The sequence below is a fragment of the Lasioglossum baleicum genome, chromosome 9 (genome assembly GCF_051020765.1).
Source record: "Lasioglossum baleicum chromosome 9, iyLasBale1, whole genome shotgun sequence".
Taxonomy (NCBI): Eukaryota; Metazoa; Arthropoda; class Insecta; order Hymenoptera; family Halictidae; genus Lasioglossum; species Lasioglossum baleicum.
The window spans coordinates 6,668,006-6,686,674 of NC_134937.1; the positions used below are offsets into that span (position 1 = coordinate 6,668,006).

An 18,669-nucleotide genomic window follows, 5' to 3' on the forward strand; every position below is an offset into this window, starting at 1 on the left:
TAGTGGTGATGTACGAGCAATCAGAATGGAATAATCTGACAATGAGTGCTACTAATGGTCTAGTTTCTTTGGTGAATAATTATAGCAATTTTTATGACAACAGTGTATAAAAATTCATAGGTATAGATGGAATACACACAAATACATCAGATGAATACATCAGATGATACAAAAATGTGTTTAGACTATTTATGTAAATTTACATTATTTAATCCTTTGAACTCGATTTTATACGTTGGTACCGACTTACAAGGCTTAATATTTTTGTTACAGAAGATCTGTATGAACAAAATTGCATGTCAATTCCCATTTAAGTATCTTTTTAATAACAAATAAATATGTTCGCTGGTAGGTACCTCAGAAAAGTTTCCGAGTATGTATTATACAAAAAATTAATAATTGGCAGACGCTTTAGCTCGATAGAGCGACCTACGTAAGATAGAGGTATCAGAGTAAAAGCGACATAATTCAGGGGATTTACACGAATAAATAATAATTTAGGTGTCCTCTGTATGAGAGGGTATGAAAATATTGCTGGAAATGATGGTACTTATAAGCTACTAAATTTTGTTTTATAAAATCTGTATGAAGAAACTTGCATGCCAAATCCCGTGATTATGTCTATAAATAACCAATGAATAAGTTCGCTGGTAGGTGAGCTGAGAAGATTTTCCAAACTTAATATTTATTAGCACAGGCGTTGCCTCGCTAGATCGGCTAACGTAGAATAAAAGCATCAAAGTAAGAGCGACATAATTCAGAGGATCTAGGGGTAGAAGGTGTTCGGAAAGGCGATATCACGGTCGTTTTATCCGTCGTGGGCGTCGATACCAATTCTTTAAGACGGTGGCCGAAGACTATCCTAGATGAGGGTGTCGTCTTACCGATCGACCCTGTAATAAGAGCCGGAAGAAGATCGATGGACGGAATGTGAAACGCAATCGAATGCCGGAGCGACAAGGATTGCGTCGAGGATCGAGGTGTACGTCGTGTCGCAGATATTGGGAACGACGGCTTTAAGGTCAGGCTCGATGTGACGTATGGTCAGCACGTGGTCATTTCGGAAATGGCCACTTCAGCCGTGGCGTCAGGTGTTTCCGGAATCGGGAGGAGCGTTATGAATGAATGGACGTTTCGCATGTGTGACGCAGACAGGCCGAGAGACGCCGCCGGGCCAGGAGTTGCACGGACACGCGCAATTTCTCATGGGAAATTAAATGGCCAGGCTTCTGCTCATAAAGCGAAGAGCTACGTCGCTGTCTACCATGAAAAGCGACGTGGCTATGAAGAGACGCTTTCGCGGACCGAGTCGTCCCATTTTTACGGTGGCCTGTGTGCCGCGCTGCTTTTCAGTTTTCTACGAACCGGCCATAAAGGAAGCTATTTTGCCTTCCAGCGGCCATGCTGCGCACCCCTTTTCGCGTAATTTTTGGAGAGACATTACTACAAACGCACCGCGCACCTGGCGGAATCAGGACCGTTGGTTAGCTGAGCCTTGACAATTCGGACAAAGAGTTTGCTACGTACGTGTAGTCTTATACTGAATTATGTATTCGAGTTGTAAAGATAAAGTTTTTTAAATAAAACGTGCTTTTAGGAGGTACGAGTGCTATGAATATTCCCGTTGCTTGGAGAAATATTATTCCCCAAATATAGTGTGCTAAAAGATTATTCACTTTTTATCGGGAATTTCAGAGACTTCTGAATGCTCTACATTTGAATGGTTATAATTAAAATATGATACAATTAATTACATCGAGCCCCAATTTGATGAAGTGCACTTATTCAAAAATTGAATTTGTATCGAATACATTATATAAAATGAACGAGTTCATGTTATATGTGCTTTACTAAAGTTCTTATGAATAAAATAAAAAATCTGGAACCTGTCATTTGACCGGTGGTGGTTAGGTTTAGTATTAAAAATTAAATCTTTGCACTCCAGAGTTCAGGCATTGCACCTGAACTAGAATATATTTTTTACAGCTGATCTTCTTTTCATTTGATCCCCGTACAAGATCAGTTGAACGTTTAGTACTTTATTAACCACAAAGGCATTCCGTGACGTAGGAATTATTTAGGATTATAGTACAGTAATTTTTAACGGTATCTCAGAGGAGACAGTGAAGATTAATTGGTCAAAAATTTATAGAAATTGTCTTTAACAGAACTTCACGAGGTGTCGCAAATTCGTTCGGTATCTACACCAGAAGTAACTCAATGCAAATATTTTAACACTTTACCTACCGGCAGCCTAATACATAATAGGATTTCCAGTAATTGTGCTGCAGAAAAAAATGGTTTCATGTTGCAACACAAAAGATTTATTAATTACGTTACTGGAGGCGAATTGTTGGTTCATGATTGAAGTTGCTATTGCTGTTGGAGGGTCTATTAAAAAATAATGGTAGGTACATAGATACTGTGTTGAGTGACCAAACGTTCATCACCTTGTATAACAAGAGAGACCAAAACTGCGTGAAGTACCTATCGCATCCTTCCCCAAAAGTCTTTACAAGCTTGAAACGCATGTATTTCAATACTATCGACAACAATGATTGCACACCATCCGTATCACGACGATCCCGATGAAAACATCACGCGATCGTAGCCGCAGAGGACATCGCGAACATTATAGAAACGGAAAAAATTGGAAATAAAACGCACAAACCGATATCAGTTGCAGTCGGCCAAGCGCGGGTGCCCTCGAACGACCGTGTAACCTGCTCCTACAAACCGCACACGAGCCACTGCATGTTACGTAAACCTCGGTCACGACGATCCGTGTTTCGCGATGGTCAGAGTCGTTTCGCGGGTAACTTGGTCAAGGTCAGTTCTCGTAGGGCACAAAGTGCGGCGACCCTGTCGACCTGCTCGAAAACCGGTGCGCCGGCAGCGGCAGAGGAGCGGTTCCCTCTGGCTTGTCCCGGTCATGGTGAACCCTGCCGAACCGGTGCCCGAGAGTTCTCGCCCCTCCGGGCAGTCGTGGCAGGCTTGCTGGCTTTTATCTTCGAAAAGACACGAAGAGGGAGAGCACGCGGGAGCGTATAGTAGTCAGGCGAAGGAACACGGTTCTTGGTGGGGAGTAGACACCGATCGTGCATGCCACCGACCACAGTTTCAAAGCAACCTCCGCGATGATCGCGTCAGCTGGCCTCTAGTCGCCCCACCTCTACGCAAACGAGCCGTCCGCGCGCGTGTTTCGACTCGCTCGCGCGACTATCCTAAGCGAGCAGCAAGTCCTCTTCCAATCATCGTCAGGCAGAGAGTTCTCCTCTTCGCGAGCTGTCCGTCGAGAGGAATCCGGTTCCCCGAGATCGAGGGTAACGATCGATCAGCCTGGAAAACTCCGAAGAGCACAGTAACTCCCTTTGTTCGATCCTCATCGCTGCCCGATGAAGGCGGCTCCTTGTAGGATCGATTCGAGGCAAGATCGACGCGGCCAGATGTGAAAGTTCGAAAGTACCCGGAGGATCGACGAGGATCCATATCGATGGAAGTGTGCACGGTGTGTCGTAAATGATGTGAGGAAAGATCTACGGCGCGAGGAAATCGAAGCGGATCGATCGCGGCCGACGAAGAACGCGGCCCTTTGTTCCGGGGTGATCTCGCTCGATCCCACGATGAGCGGCAGGAGGAGAGTGTTCAGTGCCCTGAACGGGCTCAAGTGTGATCGTGCGGTCGTATGCTCGGTGTTCATGTGGTGTATAGTAGTTCTGGCTGGTAACGTCGAGAGTGCACCGCCCGGGATATGCGCGATGGACGGGTGCAACTGCACCGTCAAGGCACACCGTTGGATTAACGTCAAGTGTGTCTTCTCCAATGATCAGGTGAATGAAACGCTATGTACTTCGTCACTAACCCACCGCAAGTCGTCGCGGTTGCTACGTCGCGTCTCGGTGACGTTTCTGTTCGCGAACGATCAATCGATCGATTACTGTGTTTTGCCGATCATCGCCGTTTGATATTCGCGACCGCCATGACTACGGCCCCGGCTGGTAACCTGCGACGCAAATGTACGGACGATGACTAACTCCCTAGGTTTCCAACTTCGCTCGTTTGGGATTATGACTTTCGGTATCTGCGGTGGAACGGACCCTGCGATCTAAAAATGGAAGGTCCTCTCGACTGTGCGAGCTCCGATCTCGCACCACTAAAACCTGGAGACAAAGATCTTACTCCAGATTTTGGGCATTTCAGAACTTTGTGTAGATCGAGTTTGTCTCTCGAATATCAAATTTAATTTTATGGTTCCCTGATACAGGTGGCGTACCATCGAAACTTTATTATTATATTCTAATAATGATGTGGATCAGCATCAATAACTCTAGTATAGGAGGTTGCAATCATTGAACGAAGAGTTCTCTATAATTGCGACATAGGAAACAATTATTGCCTATCAATTAATCAAGTAGCGTTGAAATATTAAACTTTATAATTCACTGATACAAGTATACAGAAATGTTGCGGTATCATCATCTTCCAAAAATGACATCGTAATCAGCATCGATAACAGTAGGATAGGAGACTGTTACGATCTAACACTCGTTCATAATTGTGCTGTAAGAAACAATTTTTCTCTCTGATCTAATCAAGACTAGCATTGAAATAGTACATTTCATAATTCACTGATACAAATGGCATTATCATATTCGACAATGGACACCGTTGATCAGCATCGATAACAGTAATAACAGTACAACAGAGTGTTATCACTAGACTGCAGATCTTTATGCAAAATAAAAAATGTTTACATCATTTGCAAGGCACAGGTGCCAAATAAAAAATTGTTTCATCATTTAATAATCATATTAAATTGAAACTAATACACTGATGTCCTTAAATCTTTTTAATATGACCACTGCTTTAAATTGTGCATAGCCATTTTTATCATAAATACATAAAATCCGCAGTCTAGTCATCACCAAACACAGACTTGTTTATAGTTGCGCTGCAGAAAGCAATCTTTCCCCACGAGATAATCGAGAACACTTGTTGCGAGGTATTGTTGTAAAAGAATGGTTTCCTCCGTAAGCGGATGCGCCTATCTCATCGACATCTCGAAATTACCCGAAATTGTGAACGGTCGGCGTTCAAGGTGAACGCTCGCGAGTTCTGCGAGCTCTCGAACAGTGAAAGTTTCCGGAGCACATGGACCCCTGGAGATCGTGTTCCAGTTAGGATTAGCATATAAATCATTGGTCCGTGAACATGTCGGGAATCACACAGCAGGGCGCGCATGGTATACTTCGGCCTCGAACACTGTACACCCGACTTCTATGAGGCACGTTTCGGAGCATTATACATATCCGGAGTTCCACTTGCTGTTGTCTCGTTGTCAGCTGCGCTCCACTGGATACAGTTCAACCGATGCACCATACGCCCCGGCTAGGAGACCATGTTGCAACGGGTAGCAACCGGCTGGGGCTCCTTCCTTCGGGAACTTCCGCGAGAAACTTAAAATCGAGCCAGACGCGCCCGCTATTAACAGGACGGTTCACACGTCCCTCGGATTTTCATCTCCACACGTTTCGTTTGAGCTAATCGGTTACGGTAGACTGCGGTTTTCATACATTTGTGACAAAAATGGAGAGGTGTAATTTAAAACAGTGAAAATATTAGAAGAATTTAAAAATACTATTATATTATTTTCGACCTATTAAATATATTAATTCGCTATTGTTTGTTGCAATTGAAGTAGAATATTTTTATTTTGAATTAAGATCCACAGTCTCGTTATTAGAAATCCTCTGAAATATACCTTGGTCTTTTCCCCACATATATTATAAGTAGACTACGGATATTTATGCAAAATAAAAATGATTTGCATCATTTGCAGAGACAGTAGCCACACAGAAGATGCTTTCTCTCATTAATAATCTTAATAAGTTGAAAGTAATATATCTAAGTCCTTATAAATTCTTTTAATCCTATTAATTTACTTCATTGTAATGGAATGTTTTGTTTTAGTCCTATATAATTAAACCTAGTCTTCTAGAAGTCTTGCAGAGAACGGTTGTTAAATAAAATAGAATTAAGTGCTTGCATTTTTAGCAAAATTTTCGCATGAAAATTGTAGTAAAATCGTTGTGTCAATTCAATGTATTTGCAGGTCGTTATAGTGAGGAACGAAGAAAATTAGATTGACAGTAGTTAAAATTGTCTAAAACTCTGTACCGACATGCTCCATAGGTTATTCCCACATCGGATGATATACAAAAATAATTCTACACAGAAGAGTAGGACACACAAACAATCAAGCAAATAAATCATCCCGAAGTACACATTAGAATATCGAACGCCAGAAAATATTCACTCGACTTCATTCATCAAAGCTCAGGGTCTGCCAATGCTCGCACACGTGCACTGTCATATTAGAAGCTCGGGCAAACACCTTATACCTCGTCCGGGTTGGACATACTGTCGAAAAAATGTCTGAACCTGCCCCAGTATCAGCTTACCGTGTCTCCCCTATTGTTCAGTCTGTGCAGTGTAACGAGCCTAACCCAGCCCCGACTATCCTTTCGACTATTAGAGCGACGGGTTCGCCGCTCCGCTCGTGAATCGTGGCGTAGAAACGAGTCGTTCGCTAAATTCGACGATAAACTCCAGCGTCTAAATATAGCCGAGAAATATATTTCGAGCGTAGTGGTGCAGTTAGAGCGACGAGAGGAGAGTTCGTATGTTAATTGTACGTAACGCGTCGCCGAATTGACGGTGGTCTCGATTTCTGAGGTCAGCCGTCCGGGTTAAATATCGATGCTACGCTTCTCGACTACGAACTGGGCCCCTGCTCATTGGCTATCTTTATGTAGATCTTCGAACCGCGTGGAAACGCAAGGATAACCAGTCCGCCGCCGTTCACGTTTTACGAAATAACTGCGTTAATTATCAATTTTCCAAGAGTCGTTGGCCCCTCTCTGGAAAGGTTCGCAACATTATCGCGACGGGTTTGCTAATGACCATTTATTTATAAGCGAGCGAGAAACCGATCCCGTTCAAATTAAGACGGCCGTGTTCTGCAGAACGAACCCGTTTGGAAAGTGATAATTAGAAAGGTCAGATTACCGCGTTGAATAATTTCCACCAGCAATGGTCCCGTGACACTGTTACCGGCCAGTGTTTTACTGCTTCTTTGTCAAGTACGTGTTCCCCGTAAGTCGGCGGCACTGCCGACCATGTTTCGCATTATTGAAAGCAATTTCTGCCGGTCTGACGAACGCCTGTCGCGACGGGCGTAGGCGTGACACGCATTGCAATGTATACCGGGTGTCTCTAATCATCGGCGAACATGGGAACGATTAGCAAGGGAACTTTTTGAGCCGCTAAGGCGACGCTGTGTTGCCTCTTTCTCGCGGTTCATTGACACCGGTTGGCCCGACACCGGGCCTCTCGCTCGGCGAAATATACTTCCTAATCGAATCAGATCCACCAACCAACGTCACTTATCATTCCACCGTCGTTAATTCCATTTACAGACCGTGCTGGCGCGCGGTTGTTTGCGTTAAATGCCTGGCAAGCTTCCTTTAACCGTGGGCTTTGCCCTGGCTGCATGCGGATCCGCGTTCAATGGAATACCGATGCGATTACCAGTCGCGATTACGTAGCAACCTGATCGATCCGCATTTTTTCCTAGGCGCAATTTACTTTTCGAGCCGAAGAAATTGCTTGGAGATGAGGATCTTGGCTGAAATTGCTGCTATCAACGTTAAATACGTTTAGCGTTTTGAATACTGAACTTTTCGTTAACCCTCATTAGTGGAATGCGGATTTTATGCATTTATGGAAAAAATTATTAGTGAACTTTAAGACCCTCATTAACCCTTCGTTAACCCTCACGAGTAGACTGAGGATAAAATGCATTTATGGAAGAAATGAATAGTGCAATTTGAAACAGTTAGGAGATTATAAGAATTTAGGGACGCAGTCTACTAATGAGGTATATTGACGGTCGATATATTGTTGTTAACTCTAGACAATTTTCATTTTCCATACAGATCTACTCATGAGTTCCTTGGAAATAAAAGATCCATGCATATTTCATCGACTTTGCCTTCGCGCTTTAAATCAATAAATTCTGGTTCATTTATGATGTCAGAAGTTGTAGAAGAAATAAATTTTAAGTATGCCAAAAAGAAATGTTGTCTCTCTAGTTTTCTTCCAGTTTAGCATAATACCACTAATTGGTAACAAATAAAACGAAATAACTATCCCAAGCGGATAAGCAGGATGAATTACGCGAAAGCCAGGTTAACACGTGGTATTTAGGTACGGAAGTTCGACTCTTCTGTGCACAAGGCTGTTTTGTCTTAGCTAAATGGATTATCTGAACTCATCAGCGGCGAGAATAGAAGCAGATCGAATCTGCTAGCGAGGATGATCAGGGAACAATGCCAGCTCTCAGACACGGAGAAATATCGTGGAAGCGATGACAATGCGTCGTTCTCCTCTCGGTGATTTCCAGTACGGACAACCCCTTCGACCGGAAGTCGCTCGCAGCGGAAGCCGGTTAGATTTAGGCGAACGCAACAGAGACGATTTCGTGGGACCTATCGCGGCGATCTACACGGGCTCGGCCTTCGCCTGGTGCTCCTATGAATGCGTAAACATGCTGAGTCGTGCACGAAATTCTTCGGAACGATGCTTAACCGCTCTAATAGTACTCCGGCACTTGCGTGCATCGTTGGGAAAGTGTTTCGCCACTAATCGGATCTCGCCACGCCCACTGCTCCCTAATTGTTATTACTGTGAATTTTATGCATCTATGACGGAAATGAGAAAGTACAATTTAACCCTTAGTTGGCGTCGTTAAGTCCCAATACAACAGCTATTCATTTAGTTTAATTGCTAAAAGTTAAGTACATAGACGACGAGTTCGGGACTCCGGATCAAAGTAGACCCGGGCACCGCCGTCGGAAGAATTTCAATATTTGGTGTTGTAATTAACGTTTCGGCGTTAAGGGGTAATTGCAATTCTTGTTAGAGATACGCAACAATTGTAATGAAGTGATTAGTGATAATATAACTACGTTTCTCTAATAATTATGCGTCTATTTTTTGTGCCATATGTTCATCAAACTCAAGCATAGAGGCCATATCGTTTTCTGGCAGTTGGAAAAATGTTTGATATTTCATTTCGTCTTTTAAAATTGATAATATCTATTTAGATCAAATATCCAACTTGCACACGCACGTTCTGATAAAATCTACGTGAAACATAGTTTTCAGATAAATATTTGACAAGTACATTGTTGCCAGAAACTGTTTCTGACGACTGGTAAGTGTGTAGGTTGCTGATTTTGTGAATGCTAGGCAATTAGAAAACTTGTTGTACTTTTTCGCATAAGATTTATGTGCTACATTCCAATATGTTTTGTTTCAAATCCAGCAGGCATTAAATTGCTATTTATCATTAGACTGCGGATTTTATGACAAAAACGAGTAGGTGAAACACAAAACATTGAAAATATCTGACGAATTGACTTGTAAAATTTTTTTATATATAGAATCACAGTCTATTTATCATCATACCAACTGAGGGTTAAAACAGGAAAGGCGATAAGTGTCTATAAAACCTCCGTACGACAAAAATTCAATCATAAATCATAATAACTACATCCGTCGCAGATGATCCGAAGATCGTACAGAAACCTCCTTCCCCGTAATCGAATCCCATGCATTAACGACTTCAATAAAACCAACAGAGGATTACGCTTTGCATACCGAGTCTCCTCGATATTTATTCCGAATGCATAAAAATGTGCAGTCTGCTTGCATCACTCAGTGCGCACCGTTGACCCAGAGAGAGCCGATCCTGCAACCGCGACGCTTCAAATTTGCCGCGCTCGGGATTAACGTCCGGCTGTTCCCTGACAAATGGCCGTGGGTATCGGTAATTCAATTGCGAACCGATATCGACGCGATCCGCACAAATGATCCCGTCAATTAATAACGGAGGCAACGCGTGCCCTCGATTAATTCCACCATTCCGGCGTCGCATCTGTCCGGCCTCGCGATACAATAACGCGATGCAAACGTTATTACGATCGTGCCGAGCAAATAACGTCGACGATCGGAAACGGCCAACGTGGCCGTGCGAACGATGAAAGCGGAGGCCGGAGACGGACGTTCCCAGGGTGTACTGTGCGGAGATCGGAAGTTGCCGAGCACCCTCAAACTGTTACAACCCTCATCCTTCCCTTATGTCAAATGTCACATTTTTCATGAAAAGGTATTGATCTTTGCGATTCAAAGATATTTATATCTACTATTGTCCATAGCAAAACATGTGGCAACGTTTCTGACATAATTTTGTGTAAATATTGATTACTTTCACAATAATTGGCAATGCCAATTATTTATCCGATCGTTTCATTTGATGTTTTACCATTGTGTCGATTTGAAACACGATTAATGTATTATTATTAAAAATCTGATGCGTGATCCTATCTAGTAATCTAGTAATCTCCTTGCTCATGTACTATTCGTTACTCACGTGAGAAATGTGTGAAATCAACAAATTAACACTAGGTTTACAAGTCAAAATAACGAGTTCTAATATTTTTATAAAATAAGTCATAATACCTCCTTAACAAAGCCACAAAGTACAATATTTTTGTTACACTCTATATAATTGATGATGTTTAGAATTATTTGCTTGTTTATTGGATAATCTCTCTACTGTTGCTAATGTAACAGCTGTTCATTTAAATTAATCATCAGAAACTATTTGCTACTGTCGGCTAAAATAGTCCCAGCTCCGACGTCACAGATATAATAGAGACACATGACAAAATTCACTAATAAAATTGGTTCAATAAAATACGCCATCAAGTCTCGAAAAGATGAGAACATACTGAGTCCAGTTCCTTGTTGATCCCAGCCCGTGTAAGCAGCCTATTTGTCAACCATATGGGACATTACGTCCAGCTCTAATTAGCTGTAATGATCGAAAACGGTTCGCCGAAAACGTCTCGATCGTGACCAAGGCTTTCAGCCGTGGATTTCGCGGGAAGTTCGAAAGCTGTCCCCGGGGACAATGGTCCCCGAGAACCAGTCGCACCTCTGCGGGCCTTTTATTGGTGCCGTTGGTCGTCGGATTAATAAATTGACGGTTCGCTGCGTGTCCGAGAAGAGGCAGAAGGGTGCGGGGGTGGAGCAGACCGCGGTGGGAATTTCATGCGTACAAAACCGACCGCGCGATGCTTGCTGCTGCGAGAGGACACCGCGTCGAACTCTCCTCGACCGCTGGCCCAATCCTTGCCCCGGCTCAATTTATTCACAATAGGCTCTTTCAACGAATTACTGTTCGGTCCACGACGAATCTCTGGGTGTTACCGAGCGGCCGGGCCGCAATCATGCGGGCACTGTGTCGCGTGAGACGGGACGCGAGGGGAAAAATTATGGGTGCCGTTTATCATGTGACCCTCCGCGCAGCACCGTGGTCATCCGACTTCTCGTCGATCCTAGCACGCCTTGTTTGTTCTCGCTTTTGTCGTTTTCCGACGATTTTTTGGATACCCTTATCAGACAGCAGTGATAACGCGCGAGAACCGGATACATTATCAAGGGACTCGTTAGATAGGATTGAGGATTTTTTGAATTCTCCGTCTGCGGGACCTCTAACCTTCGCGGCTGTAGATTGTTGTGAAACTCGTGGAAAATTCATTAGATTCGAGGCTCGGCGGCTTGATCTGATAAAACGATAATCGACAGTTTACATCGCTCGAACGAAGGGGGTCAATGCTCGCCTGAACTCTTGTTGGATCGGTGAATATCAAAGCAAAAATGTCGTACAAAAGTGGAAGAAAAGGAACGTCGAATACAGTACTTTGTAAAAAGATTTTGTTAGAGTCATCTGCATAGATCAGCGAATTTCCATTGGAACAGTCAATTGAATGCTGGCTGGAGCAACGTTGGATGTGAGATTTCCTTACGATCTATTTTAGCTTTTATTGTTCTCCCATCAAATCCTGCTTTCCAGTAAAATTTGCACTTTATATCATCCAACATTAATTCAGCCAGCAATAATCAAATTGATGAGTAGACTGCGGATATTACGCATTTATGAAAAAGATGAAGCGCAATTTAAAACGGTGAAGGAATTATATGATATTAGGGACGTCGGTATATTGTCGTTAATAAATCAATATCAATAAATTATGGTTAATTTATGATGTCAGAATTTATAGAAATAAATGAAACGTTATTTCTCCAGTTTCCTTCAGTGTAATAATAAAATTGATCGTCGATCTTCTACTACTGTCAAGAATACCGTAGACTTTTCATCCAGTTTAGGAGTAAAGAATTTGTCTGGACTCCAAAAACTCCGAGACACGCCCAGCACAAAGTCTGCTCAACAGGTGAAAAAATCATCCCAGATGAACGCACTTTGCTCTTTCAGAATTGAAAAATATTCTTCGCACGATTTCGTCGTGATAATTGAATGGCACCGTTCAATTGGAATCGTGATGGCGCGAGATACGGCGTTTACGCTGTCTCGGTGAGACTCTTTTGCCCCGGCATGCGTCATTGCAATTAAGCCACGGAAATCCTTCGTCGAGGGAGCGGGTATCTAAGCTGGCACCGGTTAACGCAGCAGATAACTTCGATAACCCAATAAACGGGTTGGATCGAGATTGTAGCACGCAGCGCATTATCGGTGCCGGGCCGGGCCGTGCCGGACCGATCTGCACCGGCTGGATGAATTATTTTAGGCCAGGTCTCGGTGCACAATACGGTGTACAAGCATCTGGCCCGATTGCGGTTTGCCCGCTTTGTCTGGAGAACTCGCTCGGGGGCGTAGATATAGCCGACATCCTGCTTCGTTCATTCCCGACGATAATTCCCTATAACACCCCGCGAGCACACTCGAGTTATCGCGATTGGTCACACGTGCGAAGTGGCCCGCTTGCTCGCCTCTTCTCTCTTGTTCTCTCCTTCCCTCTCCCGTTTTCTCTCTCTGTCTCTCCTTGTCTCTCTATTTCTCTTTCTCTTTCGCGCTTTGATACTTAGACCGCGTGATTCAATGCGCCCGCTTGTAAAATCGCGGCTGTAGATTGAGCGCTGCTCAAGCGTCCGCTTAACGACTCGTCGATTGGCTAAGCAGGATCCACACGCGCGCGGTTTCGACACTCGATACGACCTTGCCTAGTTCCTCTTCGCTCGACCAGCTAGTCAGAGATTGTCGTGGTTTCTTAGTTTCCTACTATCTTCTCGTCCGGTAGTTTAACAAGTTTTACTGCGAGCGGTCGAACCGCTCGTGTACTGCAACTATGATGAACCGTGCTGAGTTTGTCAACTTTATTCGGAGACAATTGCGGGAGAGGTCGTATTGTTATCAATATAGTAAAAATCGTTAAAATTACATGTAAAAATTAAATTTCATAAATAAACGAGAAGTACAACGACTTAATAAGAGATTAACTCTTGTTTTAAACTAATTATTTCCGCATTAAGTACTACACATTCCGTAGAAGTTTCCTATAATTTTTTTTCAGTAATTGCTGTAGTCCAGCATTTCTTTTTAGAGTTGCCTAGTTCCAATTTTTAAACGTCATGCTTCTAAAAAAATTGTTACAACGGTTTCTAAGCAATTTTCTTCGTATAAAGATATATGTAAAAAAAAATAATAATACAGTTTCAGTTCCGGTATTCCGGGATTGTCATATTTAGACAGATAAGAAGGATCTGGAAATATCCATTCATTACGTCTAACTCACTAGAATTGTGCAGAGGAAGGAATAAATTTCTGTCTAGCTCCTCCTTCTTGCAATTAGTACAGATGATCCTTATTTTGCATAAAGATCCGCAGTCTAGTTGTAATTTTGTATCGTCGCCACATTAAAGTGCTAAATTAGTATAATTATATGGCCAACCTGCACGGAGAGAGAGATAGAGAGAGAGAAGTGTATAATGTTTCGATCTAACCGTCATATGTTCCTCAGGGTGAAAATTCCTCTGGGTAAAAGGATTAATCTCTTCCTGCCTGTGGCGATGGATATATTTTTTTAAAATGTGACACTGTAAACGAGACATATTTTGTTGATTTAAAGTGTAAAGCAACGGTGGCTGAAATATTATCCTGAGCTTTTTTATGCAACTATTTCTGGAGAGCGTACGAGGTTCTGTATTATAAATAGACTATGGATTTTTAAACTGCAGTTTCTTTTGTCTTTGTGTTTTCACGTAAATATATATACGCGTAAGTAATAAAGAAACTGAGGTCACATCATTGTGATGCCTCATAGTGAGATATTCGTTAGAGTGACTAACCCCGAGGATACAAAGGCTGAAGTTCGCTTAGCAGGTAGTCATTTTAATGTGGACAACGAGCTAGTCATCCAAAAGTACTATGACTTTAGTATTGCTAAAGTTTACTCTTTTTGTTCAGCCTTTTTATCACATACTCCTACCACTATGTGTTGCCATTTGACAGTAGTGTTCGGTCTTTATTGTCTTTAAGTTTTAAAAAGTTTAGGTCGTATTGTCACCAATAAAATAAAAATCGTTAAAATTTAATTTCAAAAATAAACGAGAAGATTTCTCTTTCTTTTCAACGATTCCATAAAAGATTAACTCTTGTTTTTAAACTAATTATTTCCACATTACGTACTACACATTCCGTAGAAGTCTCCCATATTTTTTTCTCAGTAATTGCTACCCATTGCTATAGACCAGCATTTCTTTTTAGAGTTGTCCAGTTCTAATTTTTAGATCATCTTGTGCGATTTAACGTCATACTTCTAAAAAAATTGTTACAAAGATTTCTAAGCAATTTTCTTCCCGACAGCTACTAATTTCTATCCAAGACGCTGTTACTCGATTGCTTGTCTCGCCCAGTTACTCATCGGCGGCTCGTTAACGACTCCAGAAAAATACAGTCTAATTGCGGGAACTATTTTCCGACCGGTCGAACCAACACACGCCGAGATTCTGTGCGTGTCGTGAAAGGAAATGTCGCAATCTTTGCACGTGAATGTTGATTAAGACACTCACAGCCCCACAGTTGAAGCACTCGATGACTTATGCGTCGGCAAAAATAATACTCCAAAGCGAAAGCTTGTGTAAACTTCCGACTAGCTTACCAGATTAAAAATAGCGCATTTAACGGCTTCATTTATTCTACTCTGTGTTAAAAAAACACAGTGGGAAATTAAACTTTGTAATGAGCAACAGCGCCTAGCAGGAGATGTAATTGTTTTTCTCTGTATCGCGTTTCTCGGAAAATTACTTGTTGTTTCATTTATTCTATCTCTTCATTCTATCTCTGAGACAAATGTATTGAAAAAAATACAATTCTCTGCGAAATATTTATGAACGAAATATATCAATCTTTAAAAGTAGAGCAACTGAGTCACGAATGTTTATATGAAATAAAAATTGTCTGCATTAATTGTAAAATACATGACCTACATAGACGTTTATTTCTTTGTTTAATAATTTCTTTGGATCGAAAATATTAGAATGGTATTTTTAAATTCTTTAAATGCTTTGATTCTTTCGTGTTCGATCTATTCACGTTTGCCACAAATGCATAATGTCTGTGTATTTCATTTCGATTTTACGCAATTGTATCGTAACATTATCGCATTTCGAACACCATCGACAAAGTCTGTAACCATTCCACTTTTCCCTTGCATCTTATTAGTGTAATAGACGTACCGTTTGCATTCTGAACGTTCCTCACATTTTAAACAATGCCTTCTGCCGACGCAGCATTGCTCGCGTACAAAGCAGCATAGCAATTACAGTGCATCATCCCCACACTCATAGTATTATCTAAATTTACAGGCGGTGCTCTCGGAGATCGCGCCTCGAGCTCATACTTTAAACATCACTCATACCTTAAATGTGAGTCGTTGGCACGTCCGCAACTTTGATGCGTCTGGCGTTACAATGAAAATGCGAAACTTCGAAAATTAATGAAAATGCAATTTATTCGGTAATGCGCACGCAATAATGTCACGAGAATGTAGTGCAACAGGTTTTCGGAGTGCTCGCCTTCGCTTGAGATAGTGTTCCGTAATCGACTCACAAGTTCTATTACAACGGGCTGAAATATGACGTGTGCTTCGCATTGACAGCTTTACTGGAGGAGTCTTTTTTTCGTGAACCAAATCGTTGTTTATTAAATGAATTATTCACGTGGAATTAAGAGTTTAATGTTTTCATTGTAGCACAGTAACAATATTCATTTCACGTCTACATTCACTTGAACGCTTAACCCTCATACGCTCCTCGAGGATAGTTGCATAAAAGAGACTAGAATAATAATTCATTTTTTTTCTACACGTTAAAGCAACAAATTGTACACATTTTAAATAAATACATCTCACTCATGTAAATAATACTCATGTAATACCACTCATATTTAGTAAATTCCGTCCAAAATCGCGGGTCTAACTCGTCATGAAAAAAGTATAACAGTTTTTGCAGTTAATGTTGTTTTAAGCAAACGTTTTCAGTCTGTTGAGACTGTAAAAAGTTCAAGACAAATTACACTTCCCCTAGTTCTACGATTTCAACATTAAATTGCTCGAGGATGCATTTTTAACAAGTAAAGATTAGAAGAATGTAAGAAAAGGAATATTCCCAGAAGAAACTGAACCAATAACGAGTTTCCCTTTCTAGTTTGCCAGTCCCCAGGGTTAAGACCAGTTTTTTCCTGTTCCCGCATTTCCGGGGCGGGCGCAGGTTTTCTCGATTTTCCGCGGAAACGGAAATTCGTTTCGGCTCGTGTTACAAAGAAGGCGGCGCAGTGTGTGGGAGTCTCACACTCGGTCGTCTTTGTGATTTACCGACCACGATCTCGGCCAGATATCTTTGCCAGATTATCGTGGACTGTTCACACAAATCACCGTGCCTTCGGCAAATGACTAACGTCAACCTTGAAATAATTCAAGTGTGAAGTGTACCGCGGGGGAGCGGAAGTCGGGACGATCAATTTGGATGAACGTTCTGTTGATGTCGAGGGCAATACCGCTGACAGAAGGATCCTCGAGCAGCTCTGGCTCGCGAGAGGTGCTCGACGTCTTCGAGTACTTCCACAATCTCTGGCTCTGTTTCAGAACCCGAGACGCCGGGAGAACGTGTTTCACCGAGTGCCTAATATCCTCGACGCATTTGTCATAATTGTCAAATGTCTGCGCAGTTGCGCACCGTTGCAACAGACAGTAGATCCGTCGGGAATGATCGCGAGGGTTCAAGTGGCCGCTACGAGAATTGTTATAGTGGGTCGTCTATTTCCTCCCGTCCTATTCCAAACACACTTTTACGGGATCCAGAAAGATTAAACTAAACTACCGCCGACACGTACCAGTCGTACTTTAACCCTCCGTAGTATGCTTGCTAACACATACGGATAGACGTCGCTTAGTCACTACAACTTAGATCCCAAACATTTCTGTCACACCCTCTCTCTCTCCGGCGAACACACTTACTCCATGCTATTTCCTGATGCGGTGCGTCTATATTTATCATACCGTTTCTGTACTATGAAAATAATTGTCGTTTCGCAGGAAACATTTATATATCTCAATTTTTACAGGAGAGTGGCATAGAAATTTATTTCCCCTATTAACCATTTTAATGTAACACACTGTAACCTATTCTAACAATACTCATTTTTGTCAGAAATGCATAAACTCAGCAGCACATTTAAATGTTTCAGAGAGAGGGTAACTTTTTCTCCTCAATTCGAGCCAATTCTCCTGGCCTGGCAACTCTGGTTCAATCTAATAAATGTTTCAACAAATTCTACATAATATAAGGATCACATTCCATTTTGTTACATTGACTATACATTGCAGAGATTTTTACAATTGTAGATGGCATTAATGCATAAAAGTCTAATCATGAGAAGCTATAATATTTTCCTCTATCATTAATTTTGTTATAATGATATTACGACGAAGAACACAATTTCAAAACTACATTTACTTTCAAAATTATGAATATACTCATAAATTCTAAAGAAAAAGTTTAATATGCAGTACGCTGTACGCTATGGTGTGCAATATCATCCCTCCATGTCCTGAAAATGCGTGAAAGTAAAACTACCACCACCGCTGTGAACTAAATATGCTTTTTAATCTGAAGTATTAACTTAATTTGTAGTTGTCAATTTAAAAATTTAATACTACATTAAAATATTAATGGACCATATTAATTGTGAAAGGAACTGCTTCAAGAAACAGTGTTCGTATCCATGAATGATTAATATAATATATCTATCAGCATAAATGCAATTTCGTTCGACAGAGTTGGTGAGCCAGCGAATCGAAACTCGCCTCTAATTCCACTCTATGTTATTAAATATCCAGGCCGATGCTCGACGAACGTGTGGCAACTAATTGCGTCCAATCAGCGGCGATAATTTCGTTATCGTGGCCGCGTGAAACGAAACTCCATGTATTTTCGAGCGGCCGATTCACTTCGTGAATCTATTTCCAGAGGAACGCATTTCCCGTCTTATCGGTCTCCCACAAAACGATGCTCCCGCTCTTTGAGAGCATCGCCTAGCACGTTTATTTTTTCCCCCGAAGCGACTAGTTTCACCGACGCGACGTGTCGACACGCATACCGAAGAACTCGACTCTTAATGGCGAAGATAACGATGCTATCTGCGTGATTCAGAACCGAAGGAACGGACGATCGGTGAAACGAAGC

At 41.9% G+C, this 18,669-nt stretch overlaps 2 protein-coding genes across 16 annotated transcripts in view; one reads left to right on the plus strand and one right to left on the minus strand.

Moving 5' to 3' along the window:
* Hiw (MYC binding protein highwire) overlaps positions 1-18,669 on the minus strand; it is a 525,671-nt gene that overhangs the window by 16,541 nt on the left and 490,461 nt on the right. The gene's annotated exons all lie outside the window — the stretch shown is intronic.
* LOC143212417 (uncharacterized) overlaps positions 3,067-18,669 on the plus strand; it is a 48,923-nt gene continuing 33,320 nt past the window's right edge. Inside the window, exon 1 of the mRNA XM_076431239.1 lies at positions 3,067-3,830. Coding sequence (XP_076287354.1) covers positions 3,624-3,830 — 207 coding nt within the window. The 5' untranslated portion in view covers positions 3,067-3,623. The remainder of the gene's footprint in view (positions 3,831-18,669) is intronic.